This window comes from Garra rufa, chromosome 4 (assembly GCF_049309525.1).
Source record: "Garra rufa chromosome 4, GarRuf1.0, whole genome shotgun sequence".
NCBI classification, from domain to species: Eukaryota; Metazoa; Chordata; class Actinopteri; order Cypriniformes; family Cyprinidae; genus Garra; species Garra rufa.
The window spans coordinates 28,171,522-28,197,623 of NC_133364.1; the positions used below are offsets into that span (position 1 = coordinate 28,171,522).

At 36.4% G+C, this 26,102-nt stretch overlaps 1 protein-coding gene across 1 annotated transcript in view; it reads right to left on the bottom strand.

Moving 5' to 3' along the window:
- Positions 1–26,102, bottom strand: part of tbc1d22a (TBC1 domain family, member 22a) — a 178,075-nt gene that overhangs the window by 125,547 nt on the left and 26,426 nt on the right. Inside the window, exons 5-7 of the mRNA XM_073837817.1 lie at positions 19,288–19,358; positions 7,021–7,149; positions 4,250–4,315 (exon numbers count right to left, since the gene is read on the bottom strand). Coding sequence (XP_073693918.1) covers positions 4,250–4,315; positions 7,021–7,149; positions 19,288–19,358 — 266 coding nt within the window. The remainder of the gene's footprint in view (positions 1–4,249; positions 4,316–7,020; positions 7,150–19,287; positions 19,359–26,102) is intronic.

The following is a 26,102-nucleotide window of genomic DNA, read 5'->3' on the forward strand; positions in this document are numbered from 1 at the left end:
GGACACTTTGAACTCTAAATGAAACCCGATTTGCAGTGTTGTTCCAAACCCGTAAAAGCTCTGTTCATCTTCGGAACAATTTTAGATATTTTGGATGAAAACCGGGAGCTCTGTGGCTGTCCGATTGACTCCCAAGTAAATAACACTGTCAAGGCCCAGAAAAATATGAAAGATGCCGTCAAAATAGTCCATCAGTGGTTCAACCATAATTTTACCAAGCTTTTTGTACGCAAAGAAAACAAAAATAATGACTTTATTCAACAATTTGTCGCCTCCGTGAATCAAAGCGCAAATAAACATAGAAAATGTATCAGTGTGTTGTGGCTAACACAGAACAGCGTACGCTGTTTGCGTCCGGTGCATAATCTCCAAAATGGTGCTACGGTGATGCGGAGAAGACAAAGTCATTATTTTTGTATTCTTTGTGTAAAAAAGGTATTCCCATAGCTTCGTAAAATTATGGTTGAACCACTGATGGCAGATGGACTATTTTAATGGCGCCTTTTATACTTTTTTTGGGCTGTGACAGTGTTATTTACTTGGCAGTCAATGGGACAGTCACAAAGCTCCTGGTTTTAATCCATAATATCTTAAATTGTGTTCTGAAGATGAACGAAGCTTTTGCAGGTTTGGAACAACATTGGGGGTAAAGTGAAAAATAACAATTTTAGGGGTGGAGTAACACTTTAATGCTCTTTCAAACTAGATGCTTCAAAAACAAAGCTGCAAAATTATTTTATGCCTACTTGAACGCATGACATGTCAAAAACGAATGACCAACTTTCAAGTCCAGGTGCATTTGAGGGCATTAGAAATGAGATTTGGTGTTATACAGTCTTATTAACAATACTACAGTTATTAGTCAGGGTAGTTAGTTAGATTTTATGTAATTAGTTATTTGGTTTAACACAGGCTGTGCTGATTTTTTCTAATTTTATTTGATAAAAATATATATGTTTTTAACTTGACAAGTTAGTAGTGTGAAATTAAACCTCATATTCCAAGATTTTTATATTAATTCAAACATTTAAGGACACAATATTTAACAAAAACATGTTACAAGGTTAATTTGCTTCAGAAATAATACAATGTACTCTATTTTAATGCAATATTTACAGTATGTTTTAAGATGTATTATGTATTACAGAAAGTGTGAATTGATAACATGACTTAAATACACTAGCACAGTTTTTTTCTTAGATTATTGTACAAAAAATACTGTGCAGTTTTACTTTAAATTGTTTTATTACTGTTACAAAGCTTTTTTGTTCACAAATTGAAAAAAAAAAAAAAGTAATCAGTATCAAATTTGACTAAAATATTTGATCCAGGAATATGTCCTACTTGGCAAAATCATGTTAATTCTTTAAACACATTTATGAATATATGTGTAGTTTGGAGTCACTTCAGTTCTTTGACTACAAATGTTGTTTTAAAGTTGAATCTTTTGACAGTAAAAACCAAGAACTTTTGTGGGACTTTCAACGTTCTGTCTTTGGAAGCAACACCTCAACTCAAAGTGATGGTGACTTTTCTCTTTTTTTGGTCTCACCTTGCTGTCACCTCAATGGAAAGAAGCATAAAGCTTGACTTAAATCAAGAGGGAAAATGGAAGACTCTTTCTCTTCTCTCTGACGCATGCAACTGACATCTCCCGCGCTCCTTTCAGGGCGTAATGTATCTGTCATCCCCAAATAAACTCATCTCTCACGTTGAGCCCTAAACAATAAATGTGTACAAGGCAGCTCATGCTCGTTTATTCCGGATCCTGTCGATCAAATGGTGCGGCATTTTCATCTGCGTTCTTTTCTATGATCAAAGCTCCATTTATCAAAGACTTTAGACTGGTAATGTGAGTTTCTCCACATAGCTGACATCTCCTGCCTCTTTTCTCCCTTGTACCCTCCCATCTTCTCTCTTCTCCTCGAGGTAGTCATGGCAAGATCTCGCTCTCCTCCAGAAGCCCATTACATAGTGGAAATTAGACACTAAACCAGGCAGCAGAAATCAATGAGCGAGCTGGAGTGTATTGAAGTGCCTGAAGCGAATACATTATCCATTTATATGGTTAGGAGACCTCGTCCATACTTTTCTTATCACTCCGTGTTATTTTAAACTTCTTTTAAATGCAAAACAATTTTTTGAAAGCCAGCAGGGGGAAAAGAATCTTTCTCAAGGCCACAGTGCATCGACACATTTGTCTTTGCAAAGGAAATTCATGTCTAGCGAGCTCATGAAACTAAATTTAGTGATATGAATATGCAATTCAAGGCTGTGATGGGTCTGGTTACAAGCGCCTAAAAAACGGTTAGCCAGCATGTCCAAAGACAAAATGAAACTGTAAACAGTAAAGCAAGTAATTAAAGTTGTTAGAGAATTACAAGACATTTTGGCATGCTATCATGTGGTATAAACGCAGCAATAGCATTTCAAAGCTAGCTGGCTCAATGTGAATGAACTATGTTCTCAAAGACTTATTACTCATCTCATGTTATTTTAAAACTGAATGACGCATTTTCTTCCAAACATAACAGAAGAAAATGCTTTAAAGAACTGCACTGGTTGCTTTCGTCCACGCAATTATAATAAATTGAAACTGACATTTTCAAAGTTTCAAAAAGCATGCAAAGCACCATAAGTGGTCTATATGACATGCACTCATATTCAAAGTAGTTTAAAGTCTTCTAATATATTTATATAATGAACTTTCTTTCTTTATTTATTTTTATTATCATGCATTTAAGACTGTATGACAAATACTAAATACAGTTGAGGTCAAAAGTTTACATACCCCTTTCAGAATCTGCAAAATGTTATTTTACCAAAATAAGAGGGGTCATACAAAATGTATGCTATTGTTTATTTGGAACTTACTTTTCTTTTTTTTTTTTTTGGTTAATGATAGTCGTTTATGAGTCCTTTGTTTGTCCTAAACAGTTAAACTGACTGCTGTTCTTCAGAAAAATCCTTCAGGTCCCATAAATTATTCGTTTGTTTTTTTTAGCAATTTTGTGTATTTGAACCCTTTCCAACTATGACTGTATGATTTTGAGATCCATCTTTTCACACTGAGGACAACTGAGGGTCTCATATGCAACTATTACAAAAGGTTCAAATGCTCACTGAGGCTCTAGAAGGAAAAAACATGCATGAAGAGCCGTGGGTGAAAACTTGTGAACAGAATGGAGATGTGTGGATGTTTTCTTATTTTGTCTAAATATCATATATATTTTTTTATTTAGTACTGCCCTTCAGAGGCTACAGACGATAGTTACATGTTTTCCAGAAGACAAAAATAAGTTAAATTTTCCCTGATTCAAAAAGTTTTCACCTCCCGTCTCTCAATGCATAGTTTTTTTTTTTTTTTTTCTGGAGCATCAGTGAGCTATTAACCCTTCTGTAATAGTTGCATATGAGTCCCTCAGTTGTCCTCAGTGTAAAAAGATAGATCTCAAAATCATAGAGTCATTGTTTTCATATACACAAAATGCTAGAAAACCAAAGACTTTGTGGGACCTGAAAGATTTTTTTGAAAAACAGCAGGCAGTTCAGGACAAACAATGGACATGAATAACTATCATAAAAAAAAAAAAATAATAAAAAAAAAAAAGATCATTCAGGTAAGAACACAGTATTACGAATGAAGGGGATGTAAACTTTTGAACAGGGTCATTTTTTTTTTTTATTCAACTATTATTTTCCTTTTTGGACTATAAAGTAAATATCTTCCATTTGAAAAATCTTATTCAGGTCAGTACTAAATAAACAATAACATGCATTTTGTATGATCCCTCTTATTTTGGTAAAATAATTAACATCAGCAGATTCTGAAACTTTTGACTTCAGCTGTAAATAAAATATTGAAAATGAAATTGAAATTGAAAAATTGAAATTTATTTCCATTTTATTTATGTGAAACTTTAAATTCAATAAAGAAGTTTACAATATAAATAATATATATATTGTTTTTTTAATCCGAAACTTGGATATATGCGCTTAAGACAGTAACTTTGTAGATTAGATTAGATTTTGGTCTATCCTCTCACAATCAATGTTATGACTACAACAGTCAGAATTGCTCCTCTTGCGTTACATAGAGGAAATCAAATATTATGGGTTTGAAACAAAAGATGACAGAAAGTTCATTCTAAGGAGAACTATTTCCTTACAGTGTTTTCTCGAGGCTAGGTGTGAATTTGTGAGGATGAACGAGTCAAGCTGAGTAAAATTGGTGGTGCAAACGTCTCACCTCTTGCACAGAAGCTTGTTGAAAGAGAGGTATAAGAGGATTAGTTCTCGGTATGTCAATGTGAATCTGCAGGGAAGAGACACAAAAAGAGGAGCACAAGCAGGTTAGGACAGAACAGACTTGCGAGAAAGCTCGGAGAGAAACGAGCCTGGTCGTTTGAGGCTGCGCCTGAGAAGAAACTCGCTGAATTCTGCCTCCTGTTCTGGTATTCTGCTTTCTATGTACTTTAACTCACGCTTTCCAACAAAACAGTTTGAGCTCAAGACTGAGCTGGCTGACCAGACAGACAGTTTGACAGACAGACAGACAGATAGATGACGATTGAGTGACATGCTTTTGAGTGGTTGGTGGACAGAAGCATGTGATGTGACTCATCTGGCCCATCTGTCCTCTTACCTCAGTAACCTTGGGCTGCAGAACTAAACTTTCCGGACTCATCCGGGGAATATCTATGTGAATCTGATGGTTCAGAAAACACACACACACACACATATGTATACAAAATGTGGATGTCAGGAACATAAAGATATGGAACTGAGAGAAGACAAACACACACAAATACACATTTACATTTTCACTAATAGCTTTAAAAGCCACCATTCATGAACATGATTTATTCTGCAGAAATTATTTATCACATGAAGCACTTCGTTTGTAATAAATTATAATATATAATATATTTGTAATCAAAGTTTAAAAAATATATATATATTTTGCCAAAACGAATTCATTTGTTATATTTAATTTGAGATTTTTAAAATATATATTACACATTTTTTTAGAGTTTATACATGATTGAACATCATTATTTTCTTAAAGATTAAAATTAAGCACTTAACTTTCCAATAAGGATTCTCATGAGATTCTGTGAGAAATATCTGATTTTGTATTTTATTTTATTTTTTTTTAATTTAAAGCACTATGACAAATAAAAATGTTCTATATTATGTATATATCATTAAATGATATATATGAATAACGACCACAAAACCAGTCTTAAGTATATTTTATAAATACACTGTATAGATCAAAAGCATCAATTTTACTTTAATGCCAAAAACCATTAAGTTGTTAAGTAAAGATCACATTCGATGAAGATATTTTGTAAATTTCCTACCGTAAATATATCAAACGTTAATTTTTGATTAGTAATATGCATTGCTAAGAACTTCATTTGAACAACTTTAAAGGCGATTTTCTCAACATTTACATTTTTTTGCACCCTCAGATTTCAGATTTTCAAATAGTTGTACCTTGGCCAAATACTGTCCTATTTTAACAAACCATAAATCAATTGAAAGCTTATTTATTCAGCTTTCATATGACGTATAAATCTCACTTTCACAAAATTGACCCTTATGACTGGTTTTGTGGTACAGGGTCACCTATATCATTATTCTTTATTAATATAAATGATTTCATTATATATTTTCATGAAAATTAAGCACTTTCCAACTTCCCAATAATGATTCTCATTAGATTCTGTAAGAATTATGATTTTTTTTTTCTTTTTATTAATTTAAGGCATTTGGACAAATACGAAATGTTTTATGCCATGTACATCATTAAATGAATCATTTATCATTAACCTCACAGTGCAATTAAATTATGAAAGATTTTAAAATGACAAGATAATAGCAATAATCACAATAAAATATCTGAAAAATTCACAAAAGAAGTGTTTTTTTTTTATGTACAATTTTATTACTTCAATAAAACTATAATATTAATTATAAATTTTCTTGATATTGATTAAATATCCCCGGAATTGATTCAAACTTAGGAAAGCTGTGCTATCATGAATTGTAATCATGATTGTAAAGAGCAAAAAATAACTGAAACATAAGATATTTTCTCAAAAGGCTTTGTGAGAATCACCCAGAAACGCTTGCAAGAGGTGAAATGTGTGAATCTCACGTCGCCAGTGATCACTAGACGTCAGTCTTAAATCAGGCAGACATTTATCAGATCAGAGTGACAGCAACAGTTTGATCCTCACATCCTCCTGCCAATACTCTGGAGCTTTAAACATTCCTAGTCATCTTTTCTTCTTCTGCATCTAAATATCAAAGACTATCTGTTGGTGGGATTTCTAAACACTATGAGCTCTTAACATAACAGTGTTTTGGCAAAGCTAACATACTCCTGCTGCCAAAACCTTAATCAGTACATAAACACAACCAAAAACCCTGACTATATTACATTAAACCCCTGGCAAAACTGAACTGTTGGCTTTGAACTTAAAAAAAATAAAATAAAAATCAACTATTAACAACAGAATTAGCTCTGGCTATGCAGAGCTGTATGGGAAGTCAGGAAGATCACAGGAAGTTCTGAATCATCTCCAGAGTATTTGATTCAGCTAATTACTGCCGTCATCCCACATACAGTTTAGTTAGCAGTATCCTCTAGTACTGTAGAAAGCCTTTTCCACGAGTAAATATTCCCAGACAAAATACTGCTACTTAAACTGCAAAGCAATTGAACATATGTCAAAATTATGATGCTGCATGACTTTAATTATTAGACGCACTTGAAAAAGTCAAGAGTTTTGTGGTGGGGAACATTTTAAGGGGGTGAAACATATGTACTTGTGTTTAAAACGGTACTTTTCCTGTTCATTTTCTATTAGATAACATCTTATCTAACATATCGTATAGTTATGAGATCAAAAATATGGGAATTTTGACTAATAATGCTTAAATAAAGAGAATTTAATGTGAACAAGGAAAGAGTCATGGAAGCATCTAGAATTAAACGTAGTCTGTTACCTGTCTGTATGTGTCCTGATGGTGCTCATCATTACGAGAGTCGTAGTACTGCTCAATAAAGCCAAAGTATTCCTGCCGCTTTCTCTGCAAAGTGCTTTCTCTCCGCTCTGCATTGGCAGGCAGGTACCCCTGTAAAGAGACAAGTAAATACAAAAGCTAATGTTTACACCAGCCCAGACAAGATACCTCTAAATCAATCCGATATAGATCTGCGTTCGCCAAACGAAATGTTTGTTTGTCTGCACTAACACAATAGCTGTTAACTTGGAGTCAGCTGAAATCAGAATTCTGCAAAAGTTTGAAGGTTTCACAGAGTTTGAGGTCAAAAGTTGATATCAGTCACATTTAAAGTTACGTTTCTTCTTATTACTTGCCATAGCAAGAGAATGAGAACGCAGCAGATGTTCAGGCCCAGAAAAGAAAGTCTCTTGATAAAGTAATTGATTGCACGAAAATCTACAAGCACAGAAATCCATTTATCAAACAAGACGCTCCCCCATGTGGCTATTTTTTACTTCCACACTCAGACGAGTTCTGTGACAAGATGTATGTGTGCCAAGGAGAGCTCTTCTTTACGCTCCATTAGCATATGTACATGTAATTAAGTCTAACAGACTAACACATTATAAATAATGTTCAGATTATTTAAAGAAAAAGCACAACAGAAGTTTACCATAAAAACTATAGTAGGAACATTTTAAGTTTTACAGTCTTAACTTAAATTCACAGTAACAAATAAATTTCATTAACTGATATAATGATAATATACCAACCCATTGAAGTACTAATATCTGTTTTGTACCTCTGTAATACATTGATAACTACCAACAACCAACAACCAAAGCTGAGAGGGAAATACTTTTCACTGTAAATTATACAAAAATCATAAATTTAACAGTATTTTACTGTAAATGTAAATCACAGTTATGCACCATATAGTACAGAAACTTACTGTTAAAATTGTAGAGTACTGTAAAACTGTATTGCACTGTAAAATTATAGAGAAATGACACTCTAAACATTTTTTTGTATTGCATAATTTAACAAAACAAACAAAAATACTGGAAATATGAAATTTTGATATTTGTCTTGACACATCTAATGTATCATGGCTAATCTAATGACAAAATTTACCTGTGTTTAACTTATTTTAGTGATTTCAAAATGTGTAGACAATAGGATATTTTAATGTTTTTTTTTTTTTTTTTATTGAAAGTTGCATTAATTCTTATATATTTATTTTAATACTCATTTTCTATTAATAGAGGAAGCCAACAAATTATATATATAGACAATAAAGACACAAAAAGGACAAAAGATGTGATGTAACAGCAATCTTAAGAGGTCACTAGGCATTAGATCCAAATAACTGAGCCGTATAATAGCAGAAATAAGAGGCTGCTTCACAGTATCAGAACAAACACTTCTCCACAATGATGTTACCTTAATGTCTGATAATAATGGCCACATATATGAGTAACTTCAGTAATTTGATGATTAAGTCAGATTACCAGGTTAAGCCAATGCGCATCTACCTGTCTTTTTTTTTTTTTTTTTTTTTCAAAATGTAGAAGTTGTTACTATATGTGACCCTGGACCACAAAGCCAGTCTTAAGTAGCACTGGTATATTTGTAGCAATAGCCAAAAATACATTGAATAGGTCAAAATTATACAATTTTCTTTTATGCCAAAAATCATTAGGATATTAAGATCATGTTACATGAGATATTTTGTAAATGTCCTATCGTAAATATTTATCAAAGCTTAAATTTTATTAGTAATATGCATTAATTTGGACAACTTTAAAGGTGATTCTCGCTCTCTCTCTATATATATATATATATATATATATATATTTTTTTTTTTTTTTTTTTTTTTTTTTTTTGCATACTCAACATTTCAGATTTTCAAAAAGTTGTGTCTTGACCAAATATTGTCCTATCCTAACAAACCAATCAATGGAAAGCTTATTTATTCAGCTTTCAGATGATATGTTAATCTCAATTTTTGACACTTATGACTAGTTTTGTGGTCCAAGGTCACATATTAATTTTTAGGTTTAGGTTTTAGATTACATAAAATATTACACTGTTCATTTATCTTTTATTGAGCACTGCTTTCATTCATCCTTTCTACTGAGCATAATGTTTTGCTGCCTAAATTTAACAGTGAATGCAGTTCATATATATCAGCATGTATATATACAGTATCTCACAAAAGTGAGTACACTTCAGCAACCATTTCATGAATTTCAGAAACCATGTCTGCTTGACAGGGCCATACAAAGTTGTGTATCTTGTATTAGAGCAGTTAAAATTTGGTGCTTTAAGTAAAGTTCTCTCATACCAACCACTAGATGTTCAGCATGGTACCTCATGGCAAAGAACTCTCTGAGGATTTGAGAATTAGAAATGTTGCTCTCCACAAAGATGGCTAAGGCTATTAGAGGTTCAGTAACACCCTTAAACCGAGTTACACTACAGTGGTCAGGGTCATACAAAAGTTTTCCAATATGGGTTCCATTCGGAACAGGCCTTGAAAGGGTCGATCAACAAAGTTGAGCACTCGTTCTGTGCGTCAGGTGCAGAACCTCAAAAAACAGATCCATGAGTGCTGCCAGCATTGCTTTAAAGGTTGCAGAAGTAGAAGGTCAGCTTGTCAGAGCTCAGACCATATGCCGCACACTGCAACAAGTCGGTTTGCATGGGCATCATCCCAGAAGGAAGCCTCTTCTAAAGCTGGCTCACAAGAAAGCCAGCAAACAGTTTGCTGAAGACAACCTGTCCAAGAGCATAAATTACTGGAAACATGTCCTGTGGTCTGATGAGACTGTGACGGCTCCCGTCATTGAGCCTGTGAGATGTGATTGGCGGTTCTACTTGCGGCAATCTGCAGATTGAGGGCACCTGCTGTTGCGCTCTGAGTGCTCCCTTAAAAGAGCGATAGTCCAGGCAAACAGGAGTTGGGTTTTGAACTTTGGGTTGTATTTGTAAGTGAACAATTTAGAAACTCACTTCCGAGTCGTGTTGCTACTTATATCAATGAGCACAATGTTGAAACTCCTGAGGAAGCGGCAATGTTAGCTGACGATTTTGTACTGACACATAAATCCATTTTTGTTGATGTACATGTTCGTGATGTTCAGTCTGCTTCATTTGTAAAGACTCCTTTTAAAAATGAGCGGGTGTTGACAGGGAAATTTGACCCGAGTAAGGTATGCAATTACTGTCGGGAGAAAGGGCATTGGAAGTTGGACTGTCCAGTGCTTAAGAATAAAGATAAACGAACCATGTCACGTTCACCTGTTAATTCCGTTGTTTCAGTGTCATCAGCTCGGTCTGAAGAAGTAAAAAATCCGACATTTGGGGGTGAATTTTTGGCTTCTTACTCGCCTTTTATTTCAGAAGGTTGGGTATCTTTAGGAGAGGAAAATAAAGTTCCTGTGAAAATATTAAGGGACACGGGTTCGATGGATTCGTTCATTTTGGAGTCTGTTCTTCCTTTTTCTCCGCACTCGCATACTGGTGAGAGCGTGTTAATCAAGGGAATAGGACTGAATGTTTTGTCCGTGCCTCTTCATAAAGTGAAACTTCAGTCTGAGTTGATTCAAGGCGATGTGGTAGTAGGAGTACGGCCAGCGTTACCAATTGAAGGAGTTCATATCATTTTGGGAAACGGACTAGTAGGTGGGCATGTTTGGGCTGACAGTTCACTGCTCCCGATAGTTATTGAAAATAAGAATGAAATTGAACACCGTCAAGATGCCGCCTGTGTAGTAACTCGTGCAATGAAGCAGCGAGAGGATGAAATGATTCTTCAAAAGGAAATTCAGTCAAATAAAGTCTGCACTGATTTGTTTATTCCTGATTTGTCTGCACTGTCTTTTCCTATGTCAGCAGAGGAACTTGGAAGTGAGCAGCGAAGCGATTCCTCTTTGGATGTACTGTTCCAGAGTGCTGTTACTCCAACAGAAGTGGGTAACCTTGCTCATGGTTACGTGGTCAGTGATGGAGTGTTGCTGAGGAAATGGATTCCTCACAAAGGTGACTTTGTTGGAGATCCTATTTTCCAGGTGGTGGTTCCTGATAATTTTCGACGTACAGTGATTGAAGTTGCACATGATCAAGCTGGTCACCAAGGTGTGCGAAAGACTTGTGACCGCTTGTTGCGATATTTTTTTTGGCCGCGTCTAAAGCGGGACGTTTCTGCTTATATTAAGAACTGCAAGACCTGCCAGCTTACAAGTAAGCCGAATCAAGCGCTGAAACCTGTACCTTTGAAGCCAATTCCAGTTGATTGTAAACCGTTTGAACATCTTATTGTCGATTGTGTGGGACCACTTCCTCGTTCTAAGTCGGGGAGTAACTATTTGTTTACTGTGATGTGTTTAAACACACGGTTTCCAGCAGCATATCCGTTACGGAATATTACTTCACGTTATATTGTCAAAGCGCTAACTCAATTTATATCTATCTTTGGCATTCCAAAAATCATCCAAAGTGATCAAGGTTCAAACCTGACTTCCCATCTTTTTCAGCAAATTTTAAAACAACTACGCATTAGACATAATCAATCTACCGCAAACCATGCGCAAAGCCAGGGTGCATTGGAAAGATTCCATTAATCCTTAAAATTGCTTCTTCGAGCATATTGTGTACAGCTAGACAGAGACTGGGAAGAGGGTTTACCTTGGATGATGTTAGCTGCTCGCGAAGTAGTACAGGATAGTACGGGGTTTAGCCCTAATGATTTTGTCTTCGGCCATAAGGTTTGTGGACTGTTGTCTGTTTTCCAAGATATTGGTAAAGCTGAGGAATCTCCAAAAAAATTGACAACTTATGTTTTGGGGTTTAAGAACCGACTGATTCAGGCAAGAGAACTTGCTAAAGTAAGTCTTCAGAAATGTCAACAAAACATGAAGCGGTTATGCGATCGAACAGTCGAACATAGAGTCTTTGACTCAGGAGATCAAGTTATGGTACTTCGGCCAATAGTATCTTCTCCTTTCGAGGCCAAATTTGAGGGTCCGTTTGTTGTGAAACGTAAAGTAAGTGACGAGAACTATGAAGTACTAACTACTTCCAGAAAGAAGCCAGTTAAACTGTACCATGTAAACTTATTAAAACCTTATTATGAAAATGAAAGTAAGTCCGTGTCAAATCAGATACCTGCCAATTCTGTGTTGTCATCTGCATCTGTGGGTGAGGGGAAGGTGAGTTTAGTGGGGGAGGAAGAGGAGACCATTTCACCTGGTGACTGTGTGTTTCATGGTCGTTTTAAAAATTCTGAATCTTTGCAGAACTTGGAATCTCTTCTTGATTATTTGTCCCATGAAAAATGCCAGTAATGTGGGTGCCGGAGCTGTTCTTCAGCAGACAGATGAGGATGGCGTTAATCTAACCATCCTGTTAGTTTTTTTTCGAGGAAATTTAATTCGTATCAGTGTCACTACTCTGTTGTTGAGAAGGAGGCCTTGGCTCTTATTTGGGCATTGCAATATTTTGCTGTTTATCTTAATTCTAGCGCCCCAATTGTGATTTACACTGATCACAATCCACTCACTTTCCTCAATTCTTTACAGTGTCCAAATCAAAGGTTGATCCGATGGTCACTGTTCTTGCAGTCTTTTTGTTTGGATATTCGTCATATTCGAGGATCAGAAAACGTGGTAGCGGATGCGCTGTCACGCATTTCAAATGCATCATAATGCATTTTTCTCTTCTGGTGTTCTGGGAGCTGTTTTTTGTGCTGTTTTCAGATCACGTGACTTATGTTTTATATTTTGTTGCAGGCCTCTTTGCAGAGTTCCTGTCTTATGGGGAGGGGTGTGACGGCTCCCGTCATTGAGCCTGTGAGATGTGATTGGCGGTTCTACTTGCGGCAATCTGCAGATTGAGGGCACCTGCTGTTGCGCTCTGAGTGCTCCCTTAAAAGAGCGATAGTCCAGGCAAACAGGAGATGGGTTTTGAACTTTGGGTTGTATTTGGTTGGAGTTCTGTTAATTTCAGCACTTTTTACACTGCCTCATCAGTACATTACAATGTTGCACTCAGGCACCCTGCGCTACACACTGATTCTGACGTATTCAGGAATTGAATTATTATGTTTTGTTGTTTCTTTTCTTTTCTTTTTAGTGAGTTATGTTTGAGTTGAATAAAGCCTTTTCCAATTCTGCTTTATGTTTCTGTGCGTCCCTCTTTTGTTACTTCCCTTTGAGCCACGGGTTGTAAGAATTGAGATTTGTTTGGCTCAGATGGTGTCCAGCTTGTGTGGCGATGCCCTGGTGAGGAGTACCAAGAAACTGCTTGAGTATTGTTGGTACTGAGGAGCTGCAGTTCATTGAGGATTCCATGGATTCCTTTACGTACTGTACATTCTGAAGCAGAACATGATTTCTTCCCTCCAAAAACTAGGCCAAACGGCAGTTTTCCAACATGATAATGACCCCAAACACACCACCAAGATGACAACTGTCTTGCTGAGGAAGCTGAAGGTGATGGGGTGGCCAAGTATGTATCCAGACGTAAACACTATTAAGCACCTATGTGATGTCATTATAGAGGAGTGGAAGAGGATCCCAGCAACAGCCTGTGCAGCTCTGGTCAATTCCATGCCCAGGATGATTAAGGTAGTGCCAGATAACAATGGTGCTAACACAATATATTGACACTTTGGACAAGTTCACTTAGGGTTTATTCACTTTTGTTGCCAGCTATTTTGACAATAATGGCTGTATGTTGAGTAATTTTCAATTTTTTTTTTTTTTTTTTTATAAACACACACACACACACTAAGCAACTATATTGAACAATGTGCTCAATTTTAAAATTGGGTTGGGTCAGGTCGGTGGCAAGGTCTTATTTACTGTCTGGGTTCCGCGTCAATATAATGCCTCTGCAGACCTCTACCTTGACTAGTTTCTTCCAGACTTAAAGATCTTTTTACCACAGCTAATCTACAAAAAGAACTGCTGTTATTAATAACATCTACAAAAGATGACACCACTGATCTGGCACTCATGTATTAACACTGCATGAGGTGAAATAAACACGAAATGAAGTTGTTGTTCTCATTTTGTCGCCAGAGAAAAAGAGAGAGAGAGAGAGGGAGAGAACAGGGCATTGTTCACAGCAGGTGCAGAGGTCCAGGAACAACAGGCCGGTAATAAATGTTTCCCAGCAGCTGGGTTTGGATGAACACACGCGTAAGGTCTGTGTCCAGGCGCTGGCTCTGCATCAACCCGCTCCCACCTGCTCACGACGGGACGCCATTACTCAAACACCTCGTATTAGTGCGACTGAAACCACCATTTAATCATCTGCACAGCTTTATCCTTTTATTTATTAAAGCCCACCGTGTGCTATTTCACCGAGTGTGGGTGGGTGAGAAAGAGATGGGTCTTACACCCCCCAAAAAAAAAGTTACCACGGAGAATATGAGACACTAGGGTAAGTCTTTTTTTATCTTACACCTACGAAATGTTATTTTGGAACCCTCATAACTGCACTTTTAAACTAGTACAAGCCAATTTTTCAGCAGTTATTGTTGTCACGCCCACAAATAAACAAGGCAGCAGGGGATTGTGGGTATAATTTCTACACATCTGGGCAGCTGTACAGAAATAGACCAAAGAGAAGACACCATCTCATTCAAAATAAAATGTGCTGTTACAGGGCAACCATATCAATAGTGTGCGCATCACATCTAGAGATCAGATAGATGTGACGCTCTCTTCAACAGGTTTCATTGGCTTTCAGTCATCCCTGAAGAGGCAGTCGTCACAGGAAATGAAACAGGAAGCCAAGAAGACTCCAAAGAAGCATTGATTTCCCCTGACAACACGAATCACTCAGTGAAACTGCTAGTTGCACTGACAACTAATAGATGTCACATTGATATGGCACTTACAGATGATTGCTAGGCTTTTCTAGGTAGTTGCTAAGCAATTACTAGGGTGTTCTCAGTGGTTGCTAGTGTGTTCTAGTTGGTTCCTAGCCAACCCCTAGCATGCTCTGGGTGTTTGTGTTTGCTAGGTGATTACTAGCATGCTCTTGGAGATAATTAGCTGTTGGAAAAGGTGTTCTGTTGTTGTTCTATAAGGTGATTTCTAGGTTGTTGCTAGGTAACTATTAGTGTGTTATAGATGGTTTCCAGGTGATTGTTAGGCAATTGCTACCGTCTTCAAAACAGTTTCTAGGTGGACACTAGGGCAATGTTAGATTTGTCACATCAGATTTTCACAGCACGATTAATGTGGCCAAAAGAATTCACGTAATATCGGCGCCAATTGCCTTGTGGCCAATGTGATGACACATAGCGGCGTTGCGCTTCTTTTATTCCAAGTTTTGATTAATAAAGCGTAATTTTCACACAATTACTTGCAGCATATTATGACTTTAAAACAATTTTAACATCCTGCCAGATTTGAAAACGTTTAAACGTTGTCGTGACAAGTTTTCTAATTCAGTAGGTTGGATCGGTAGCTCACGTGATAAAACACCTAAAATCAAATTAAGGAAGTTAAAACCACACGGCTGCATCAACAAATGTGTTTTTATACCACTTTTGCATTTGTTAACACTATCAGGTAGGTTTAGAGTTGGATTTGGTGTAGGGGATATTTCCAACATGATAGAGCATTAACCTTTAGCAACACACTGCTGATATTTGAATTCTGAACAGCCGCAATACGTACCTCAAGCAGCATAATAAAAATGCAGCAATATGTGCCTGTACCAACATAACAAAAATGTGTGTACGAGCAATAGTAATAATAATTCTTGCCACAGCAAACACCACTAATGAAATCTTTACTTTCTAGTGGTTACCTGACAAAAGAGAAATGATTTCTTCTTAGGAAAGTGTTGAGCGCGGTTCGGTGGCAGTTTGTGAGACGTCAGCAGGATGCACAGAATTGATCACGCGTTAAAGCGCCTGTTCAAACGGTGATGCCGCCCTCCGCCGGTCATTACTCTTTTTAAAGGATGCTTTCCAGCTGTTCACGCTCGCTCTCCACTCACTCAAACACAAATACACACACACCGATGAACTCACAATGCGCACACCTGTGCAGGAGCTCAATAGTGTGGATCGATGGGGTTTGATTGAGTGGGGCTGCAGTCCAGGGTTCGAGTCAGGATGACAGATGAGGTAGCCGTAGGCAAATGAAGGTCACACGGGTGAATTGGATGTTTCTATGTGTGTGTGACCACACACTAGCCTAGAAGGGGGTCAGAATATCAAATATCCTCCTCTATTCCATCCTGTTTCAGACTGACACTTCATCTATCAGTGTGGCAGGAGGGCACACCGCCGCCTGTCTGTGTGTCAGAGGGTACGACCACACATAACCCTCTCATCAAGCCAGTTCTGTCCTGGGGGAAACTTTACACCAGTTATGTACGTGATATCTTTCATCCATTATTAAATTTGAAATGTGTAATTGTTTAAATTCTTAAAATGCTTTCTCCTTTCTTAATATGCAGATTGTGTACTTCTTGAGACAAGGTGAGGGAGGTATACCTGCACAGTTCTTGCCAGCTGGCCTCAACCTCAACCCCTTAAACCACACTCCCATCTGGGTCACGGCACCAATTTATCTAGTCTGAATTCCCACCTCTCCGTGAGGGGTTTGAATCAGTGTCAGTCTGCAAGAGAGGCAGGGGAGTGGAAACACTTCTAGCTATGCAAGCCCAATTTAATGTGTAGTTGGATCCCGAAATGTGTCAGAATGCAATTGCGTAATACAAAGTGTCACACTGTCAGTACTGCTGCAAAACTATCAAACATTAACAAAAGTCTTTCTGGGCATACATTTTCTCAGAAACATTTTTTCACCACTCTCTTGCGAACGCAAATATGACAATTAGCAAAAGCTAAAGATTACAGTTCATAAAATTTTAAATTTGGATATTTTTCTTACACAAAACGCATTGTCTCACTTTCAAAGGCCTTTATTAACAAGGGTGCACATGCGTTTTTTAGCCTGGTTTTTATATGAGTACCTGGAGGTTTGGTTAGGTCTTCGCACTGCACATAGTGTGACCCATTAAATATAACTCTAAAAAAAAAATGAATTAATAATAGTGATAATAATAATAATATTATTAGACTTTATTTATTTTTAAATAAAATAATAAACAAAATAATAAAGTGTGGTAATACTATTATGTTTTAAAATAAAAAGAGTGCATTCAATTAAAATACAATTATTTTATAGTAATAGTCCTGGGTTTAGCACTTCTGTCTAAAATGTCACATTTGTGCACTGCACTTTGAAAACAGCAGCGAATAGCCTAGAATTATTATTTCAATTAAAATAGAAATCCCCCTGTTTATTAAGCCGCTGGAGCTGTGAGGAGTACTTTTCATTATGGATGGATAGATGGCACTTTATTGGACTTCAGAATCTCAACACCCATTCACTGCCATTATAAAGTCTGGAAGAGCCACGACATGTTTTAATGTAACTCTGATTGTTTTAATCTGAAAGAAGACAGTCATATACATCTAGAACGGCTTGAGGGTTGAGAGTAAATCATGGGGTAATTTTCATTTTTGGTGAACTATCTCTTTAATTTTTCTGGCCATTTGAACTCATACCCTACTTAGGGAAACCAATTTAACTGTTTTTCACACCTCTGGACTTTTTTTGGCCATGACTTATTACTAAATCAGTCATTAAGTACCTTATCAGGACAGATATTTCCAGCAACCAAAAAAAAAAAAAAAATTTTAAATTAGCACATCTGCCATGGGTAGTTGGGTTATGTGCAGAAACTGATGTTAAAAATTGTTTAGTGTATTTAAATTGCACTTACTGTTTAATTTACCATTATTATTTTTTTATCTGCAAAAAAAAAAAAAAAAAAACACATTTTCTATTCTGAACCTTGTTTATAGAGCACAAAGTTAAAGAAAAAAAAAGAGCTTTAATAACAGCAGGCACTACAGCTGGAGTGGACAAAACAGCATGAACCATGTCTTCTCAGCATGATTTGAGAATGCTCCAAAAAGCATCTTGTGTGATAAAAAAAGCAAGTACATATTATTCAGCTCAGGTGGTTCAAATGTCTAACCAACGTGATCTCATTAAATTTGTATGTATTTTACTTAAAATGTGGTTCTACTAAAACGTACAATACTGACGTATTTATAGCATCTAAATGTACAATAGTGACGCATTTTCAGCATTTAAACATATAATAATGGCTTAGTGGCTACACCTAAAACATCGCAGCATTAATTTTATTATTGTATTCAGTTGTCATATCAATGCCATTGTGTTTTGAATTGCATTATCAAATTGATTAATTATTTTCGTTACATGAAATGAACAACTCGTTTAGAAGAATACATAATGTAAACAAGATAATAATCAGGATAATATTTTCAGAGATTAACAACTTTAATTCTGCTCTGCACCTCATACAAAACTACTGTATTCCACCAGAGGACTGCGGCATTTTGATTACTTTTGATACAGCTTTTGACTATTTTCATTAAATAAACTATTGTGAGTGCACTTATCTGTCTGTCATGTTTTTTTTTAACATTATACTGTATAGAAACAGTTATGTTTAGAGGTAGGAGTGTGATTAACGACTATAAATCTATCTTTTTGATGCTATATTGTTACTAAAACAGCCCATTTTCTGCATATTTCAGTCAATTGCGGTTTATATCTTTTTTATTATATTCAATGTAAAGATAGTAGGTTTAGGTTTGGGGGTAAGTTAAAGGGTCTAAAAATCTAAATCGATAGTCAACAAAATGATAACAACACATTGATACAAATACCTTAACGATGTAAAAGATTTGTAAGCTTTTTAGCTGAAAATCCATAGCAATGTTGTTTTTAACATTAAAATCTGTTCAAATTGTGCATTTCAGCATCAATAAAAACGTACCAAAAAATTCTGTTTTATGCTTTTAAACATTATGTATTAATATACCCAAGTATAATCAATATCAGGCTAATCTAACAGGAACAGGTTTTGTACTTTCACTGGTTTTCACAGGTTTTCCCCAACCACTGAAATGGTTTAATGTACCATTACTTTTCATTTGACTGGACCTCTGAGCTTCCAGGCGGAAGTCATCCTAGAAGTCATTAGGAGGAAGCCTAATTACTTATAAATGTGTATTTATGTAGAATGCATTATGTATTCTTTGATTCATCTTGTAATGGATGTACGCTGTAGTTCTCTAATGAGCTTGACCATTTGAAGTAGGACTTCATTGTGCGCTGAGATTGTTCCACTTACTGAGAGCAGCTTCCATGTGATTGGGCGCACCTGCCGTGGAATTCCAGACCAGCTCAACTTCCGAAGCTCCTCTGAGGAAAGAAAAGATTTTTTATTAGGCAGAAAGTCTCTACTCAAAGTAGCAGTATGTTACTACTAGGTAGAGTTTGCTACTAGGTAGATTCATTTCAAAATTCAAAATACTCTAATAATGCATAAAATGAACTATGAATTATTCGCAATAAGAAAAAAAGGGGGTCAATTTTGACTCCAAGTTGACTTGGAGAGGTCTTGATAGCACCAGTCTGTTGCCCACATTCACAGACAACCTTGGTGCTCTGTAAACCATTCTTACGTGAACTGTCCCACTGAATTGAATAGCAATTTATGCAAGAATACTTATACAAATGACTTCTGCTGGAAGTTGCTCTGCTCATTTTTCCTGAATGAGGCGCAGCTGTGCACATGCTTAGTTCAGCGAGTGTCGACCAGTTATCATCTTGGAAATAAACACGGCTTAAACACGGCTATTTTGCATTCAGTTCAGGTTTGTACAAGAATATCTGCACCGTCCTTTTCCGATCAAATCAAATAAAGAAAGATGTTAGAAATCATGTCTAATTTGTCATTAGAATTAGAAGAATGCATACAGAAAATGCACATACTACATAAAAAGAATAACATGGTAGTATTTAATTCAAATATCAGTTGATATGTTCAAAATACACCATGTGGCATCTCTGTTTTTCAACAATTGAGACGCAATCAGGTATATTTAATAGTGTGGACAGCTTGCAAAACAGGATTTAGCCTATAATTTTTAAATTCCATGTGCACACCATGCTTTCAATACGCACTGCATAAGTGTGTATTTGTGAACCCAAGAGTGCTAACGTGAATAAATCTCAGTGAGGTAAATTGGACTTTTAAAATGGACAAAGAGTCCCTGCAGAGCTTTAAAAGAGTGAAAAAACACTTTAATACCAAATTTTCTCATTTCGTATCTGTATTGCATATTTCAAGGGTTGATGGCAGCGATCATAATGTGTTGAATGTGGATTACTCATTTCTCAGGGCCTTGACAACAGGCTGCAGTGTAATGTGCATACATTTTATTTGACATCAAAGATAAATCTAAATTTTAAATCAGAGGTTGGTTTAAAAATTCATACAATAGACGAAATGTGCCGTGAATACAAGAGCCTTCTGGGGAAAGTGTGTGTGTGTTTTTTTTTTTCTCTCTGAAACTAACATTTTTGATATCAGAGCTTGATGTTTCTTGTGCTGTTTCTTTGCAAAATGAAGACTGAAGAGAATAAATAATGGATAGTGTTGTTATGACTGCCAAGCAAATATGAGTGACTGTGAAAACATAAATATGGTCTACTTATTTACACATCATTCATTATTATGACAATACCTCAAAGGTTTATGCTATCAACTGTATTTCCACTCAGCTCTTAAATAAAAAGTTTGACCTAAATTATTTTTGGAATTACATCAGAGGGGGAGTACCCAGACTTTTATTTTATCTCATCTGCAAAAGGAAATCATTCAATAAACATGATTATGATATATAAGATTTCTCAACACGTATTCAGTATGTAGTAAATTAACCAAAGGTGGCATTTATTTATTTATTTATTTATTTAAATGTGTCCTTGTTACATATTATAGTTCTACAATACATAATTGCAAACAACTAGGCCCATACTTAATATGATTTATGTATAATTATGATTCTATACTTAAAGTATTTGTGGAATTACACTTCAACAAGGACCTATTTAAACAAAATGTGATCAATAATATTATTATTACATGTTTCTGCGAATAGCTTTTCAGAAAACATTGGAAAAATATACTGCAAATCTATCTATGAATTCTGTCAACAGAATATTTGTCCATCCAAAAGTAGTAATTACAGATTATTTCATAGAAAACTAAGCAATTAAAGTTAAAGTGTCTTTAAGTGTCTTTGTTTCCAGGCAGACTGGTAAGAAAATCTGTGTCCTTACACCTGGAACTTCATCCAAACAACAGAAACAAGTGATTTAGCCAGCTGTTGCCATGTGCAATATGATATTTCAGACACAAAGGGGGACATGCCGCCTGAGGCTGAGAGAACACAGATGGTGGTAAACAGTCATGGAAAAACTAAATTATGACTACAAAGCAAGAAACTTTGATCAAATAAATAAATAAATAGTTACTTAGTTTAACAATTCTGTTTAAAATCAGAATAATTGATTTTGTTTAAGGATGTGTGTTTACACTTGTAGTTCAGTTTGTTTGATTCATTTGGTCCGGACCAAAAAGGAAAATGATTCATTTGCTCCTGGTCTGCTTAGCATTCACACTGGCATTCTGACAGAGAACCTAAAGATACCGAACCTAAAGGTAAAGTGATACGTTCACAACCTAATTGGTCGGGCTGAGTGATGTATATTTCGTGATGGAACTTATCAAACTCTCCAAACAAAAGGAAAAGGCCAGTTTGACTTAAAGTGGCCCTATGGTTGTATGTCACCTAAGGACCCATTCGCTGATCAGGCTAATCAGTGGCGCTTTAAGTCGAATGCACCTAAAGCCGTCTGCTGTACTCAATGAGCTCACTGTTGCATTGTTGTGTATATGATTTAATTTTCACCACCTGCAAACTCACAAAGAGCTCATAAAAGGCACTTGATCTCCTCGTTGCTCAAGGTTTGCCCTCTGCTCATTTTGTTTTGGATACACGGCATGTCCCCTTCATGAAATCATGTCGCATAGTGTCGCATTTAGCCATCAATTCTTGTTTTTGATTCTTTTAGAAGTATTTGGTCCATGTCACGTTCTTATTTCAATCGAAGTTCATTTGGAAGCGGACCGAGACCCAACTTTTTAGCGGCCTCGGACTGCTTGTTTGGTGCGCACCAGGGTTCAGATGGCAGCGTTCACATTTACTCAAATGAATCGGACTAACAGAGCAATCGCACCAGAGTTTGTTTTAATCAAACCAAACATTGCAAGTGGAGATGTTCCGATACCCTTTTTCCCTTCCCAAATACAGAATACTAAACCGATACCTGGGTGTGTATCTGTATATACAGCTGTAGATGCTACTAGCCCCTATATGAATTTATAGAATTATTTTATGCTGTGCTTCAGACTAATCCCTTAATAAAACATGAACAAATATATACAGTGAACTATTGTTTTTTTGTTTTTTTTTTGTATTATCTGACATACATTTAACAGTATTTTTATAGTTAGCATTACTACTTCTGGTTTTCTGACGTACATCAGCCCTGTTTATAACAGAGAATTCTGGGCAGAATTTGAAAGATTCTCACTAGATCTCGCAGCAACCTTATTAATTGTGTGGCAAATTCAAACGATTCTTAAGGCTGGAATACACTACACGACTTTTAAAATTGGAACAGATTTTTTAGATAATAGGCATTAGGGTTGTCACGATACCATAAAAATGACTTACGATACTATACCAGCTGAAGTATCACGATACCAAGTAGTATCGCGATACCATGCAGTATTTTGTTCATTTAAAATCCTATTCTACAAAATGAATCAAAGTTTCATAAATAAAAAGATGTAAATGAAAACAGACAACATTTTTTTCTCTGAATACTTCATTAATGTGAATGAATGACTGGCTATTGTTTTCCATGAAATCATGTCAACATAACTCATCTTAGCAATGCGCAGAAGCTGCATGAAGTGACATTTAGATGTGGTATTTATACATTTAGACTTTATTTATAATTGCATAAATAATAGATTACAGACTAATGTTTTAAATACAAAACTCTGAATATAGAAATATTATGGGAAAGAATGTAATATGATGAGAAACTTAAACCCGTCAGCAGGTGGCAGCAGTGTTTGTGATTGAATCACTGAGTCGTTCAAACGATTCTTTCAAAACAGCTGAATCATTCAGGAGTGAATCAAATGACTGTTTTTATGAATGGCTTAGTGAATCAGTGATTCGCCCAAACCAACGCAGATATGGATTCGAACACAGAAACGAAACAAAAACATCTTGCTGAACTGTCAGGAGCATTTTTGCTCGCATATCTTGAAAGTAAGCAGCTTATATATTAAAACATTAATTTATAATATATAAAATATATATATAATGATTAATAAGAACCAAGTGGAAAGCAGCTAGTATGTTAATGAATGGAATTGCATTCGTGATCAACGATCCTTCCAGAAACGAATTATTTCACCTGTTCTAAAAGTGGGCAAAGGAATGAAAATACGAAAAAACTATAAATATGTTGAATAAGTGATTCTTGAACTGCTATTTTTTTTAAATAACATCAGACGGTCTGAATCAGACCCTCTCTTCTGATAAACTGCAGCGTGAACAGCGACGTGCGCGTGCACCTTCTCATTTCAAACTGAACTGAAGCGTCGGGAAACACTGGATACCATATGAAGCTTAGAGACAGCCTGTACTACACAAAGCACAGCAGAAAGACATTTTGGTGTGCTGGCGTGCATGTTAAAATGAACGTTTTAAACAGTGTTCCTGCCGTGCATATACGATACTACCGTTTCAAAAATGCAATGGCACCGCGGGTATTTTTAAGCTTTAGTATCGCGATACTACCGTAGTACCGGTATACCGTGCAACCCTAATAGGCATCATACACTTACCAACTTTGTAAACAGTGACAAAACAATTTTCATCAAAAACAATGTGTTTTAAAATTGGCTGAAAATATCAAACATGTTTGATATCCTCCAACTGGATAGAATGAAAGGGATAGTTCACCCAAAAATGAAAATTTGATGGTTATCTACTTACCCCCAGGGCATCCAAGATGTAGGTGACTTTGTTTCTTCAGCAGAACACAAACGAAGATTTTTAACTAAAACCGGTGCAGTCTGTTAGTGATTTAATGGCAGTGGATGGGCACCAAACCTTTAAAAGTAAAAAAAAAAAAAAAAAACATCCACAGACAAATTTAAATTACACCCTGTGGCTTGTGGCGATACATTGATGTCTTAAGACACGAAACGAGTTTTTGCGAGAAACTGAACAGTATTTATATCATTTTTTACCTTTGATACACAGCCACGTCCAACTGTTATGCGCACGAGCTCAGCATCAGGCTCGTTACATGTGTACGTGCTCTGGCGTAGAATACGCAAATGCCGGAAGCGATCTGTCGCATGTATACGACACTCATTGTTTACACAGTGCACAGAGATTGTGGGTATAGCGTCTATTCAAAATGGTAATTACTTGCGCTTATCCTGATTGTTCAAACAGATTTAAAACTAAAAGATTACGTTTGCTTGCGAAAACTCATCCAGGACTGTTGACTTCGCACCGATTTCTCCTTCCGGCTGTGTATCAAAGGTAAAAAATGATATAAATAGTAAATACTGTTAAGTTTCTCGCAAAAACCGACTGTTTCGTGTCTGAGGACATCAATGCATCGTCACGAGCCGCAGGGTGTAATTTGGATTTGTCTGTGCATGTTTTTTTTTTTTACTTTTAAAGGTCTGGTGCCCATCCACTGCAATTATATGGCTGGCAGACTGCACCGGTTTTGATTAAAAATCTTCGTTTGTGTTCTGCTGAAGAAACAAAGTCACCTACATCTTGGATGCCCTGGGGGTAAGCAGATAAACATCAAATTTTAATTTTTGGGTGAACTATCCCTTAAAGTCTGAAACTAAAAAATCTACTTCGCGATTTTCTATGGAATCTGTCAACTCAAATCTGCAGACTCGCTCTGACTTTCAGGAACTAGCCTCAAATTCTCCAGACTGTAAATCGGTGGAAAATCGGGGCAAAAATCGCATAGTGTATTTCCAGGCTTTACAGGATCTCGCAGCAGTAACAGTGCCGCAAAATCAACTTTGCCTTCCAAATAAAGCTGTTCTGGGCTTGTGCAAGTTTGTCTGTGTTGCAGTCCGAGCTGATTAATGGTCAGTGCTGCTTAGCATGGTTTAGTTTCGCTTTCGTTCCATTTGCCGTTGTTTGATGTTTTCATATGCAACAGAAATGGCAGCGCTTATGAGTTGAACAACGCGGTGGTTGCACCAGTGTGACCACTCACAGAAATTAGTCGCACTGGCAGAAAAAATGGTCACAGTCTGGAGCCCTGTAATATTACCACGTTTCACGCGCGCTTTAGTACGAGTAGTAAACAAAACCGCACATCTGCGCCATTTACTGAAACAGAGACACACATAATTCATATTTGAATAGTCATTTTGCGGCTTAATCTTTACAAATATTAGTCCATATCGCAATATGATTTAAGTGTAATGACCTACTTTTGAGTAATTCATCTAAACTTCCGCGTTAAACTGTAAATTCTGTTTTTATGACTGGATTCTGCGATTCCATCCACGTTTTCCACATCGCGGAAATCATAGGGCCCTACATATGAGACATGTCGCCGTTTTACTGGCTGCTTGGTCCAGCCTGGAATGCTGCCAAACAGCGCGGACATACTGCTAGCACGTTTGTATTTCCTATCCGCTGCTCTAAACAGTGGTTTTCAAGAATTTACTTCCGATTTGCAGCGTTAAGCAAAGCTAGTAAATACGTCTTGTTTAAGAAAATGGTATTGGATCGGTACATGGGTTCAAGTACTCGCCGATAGCAATGCTAGAATTTTTGTGGTATCGGTGGCATTTCCGATACTAGTATCGGAATTGTAACAACTCTAACTGCAAGTATGAACACACCCTAGTCTCAATATAACAGTCCTTCATTCCATTCACTTTTACTGCAGGGAAAAGAGCAGCCTAAACATTTTTCAAAACTTCTCTTTTTGTGTTACACAGACAAAAAGAAGTCATAC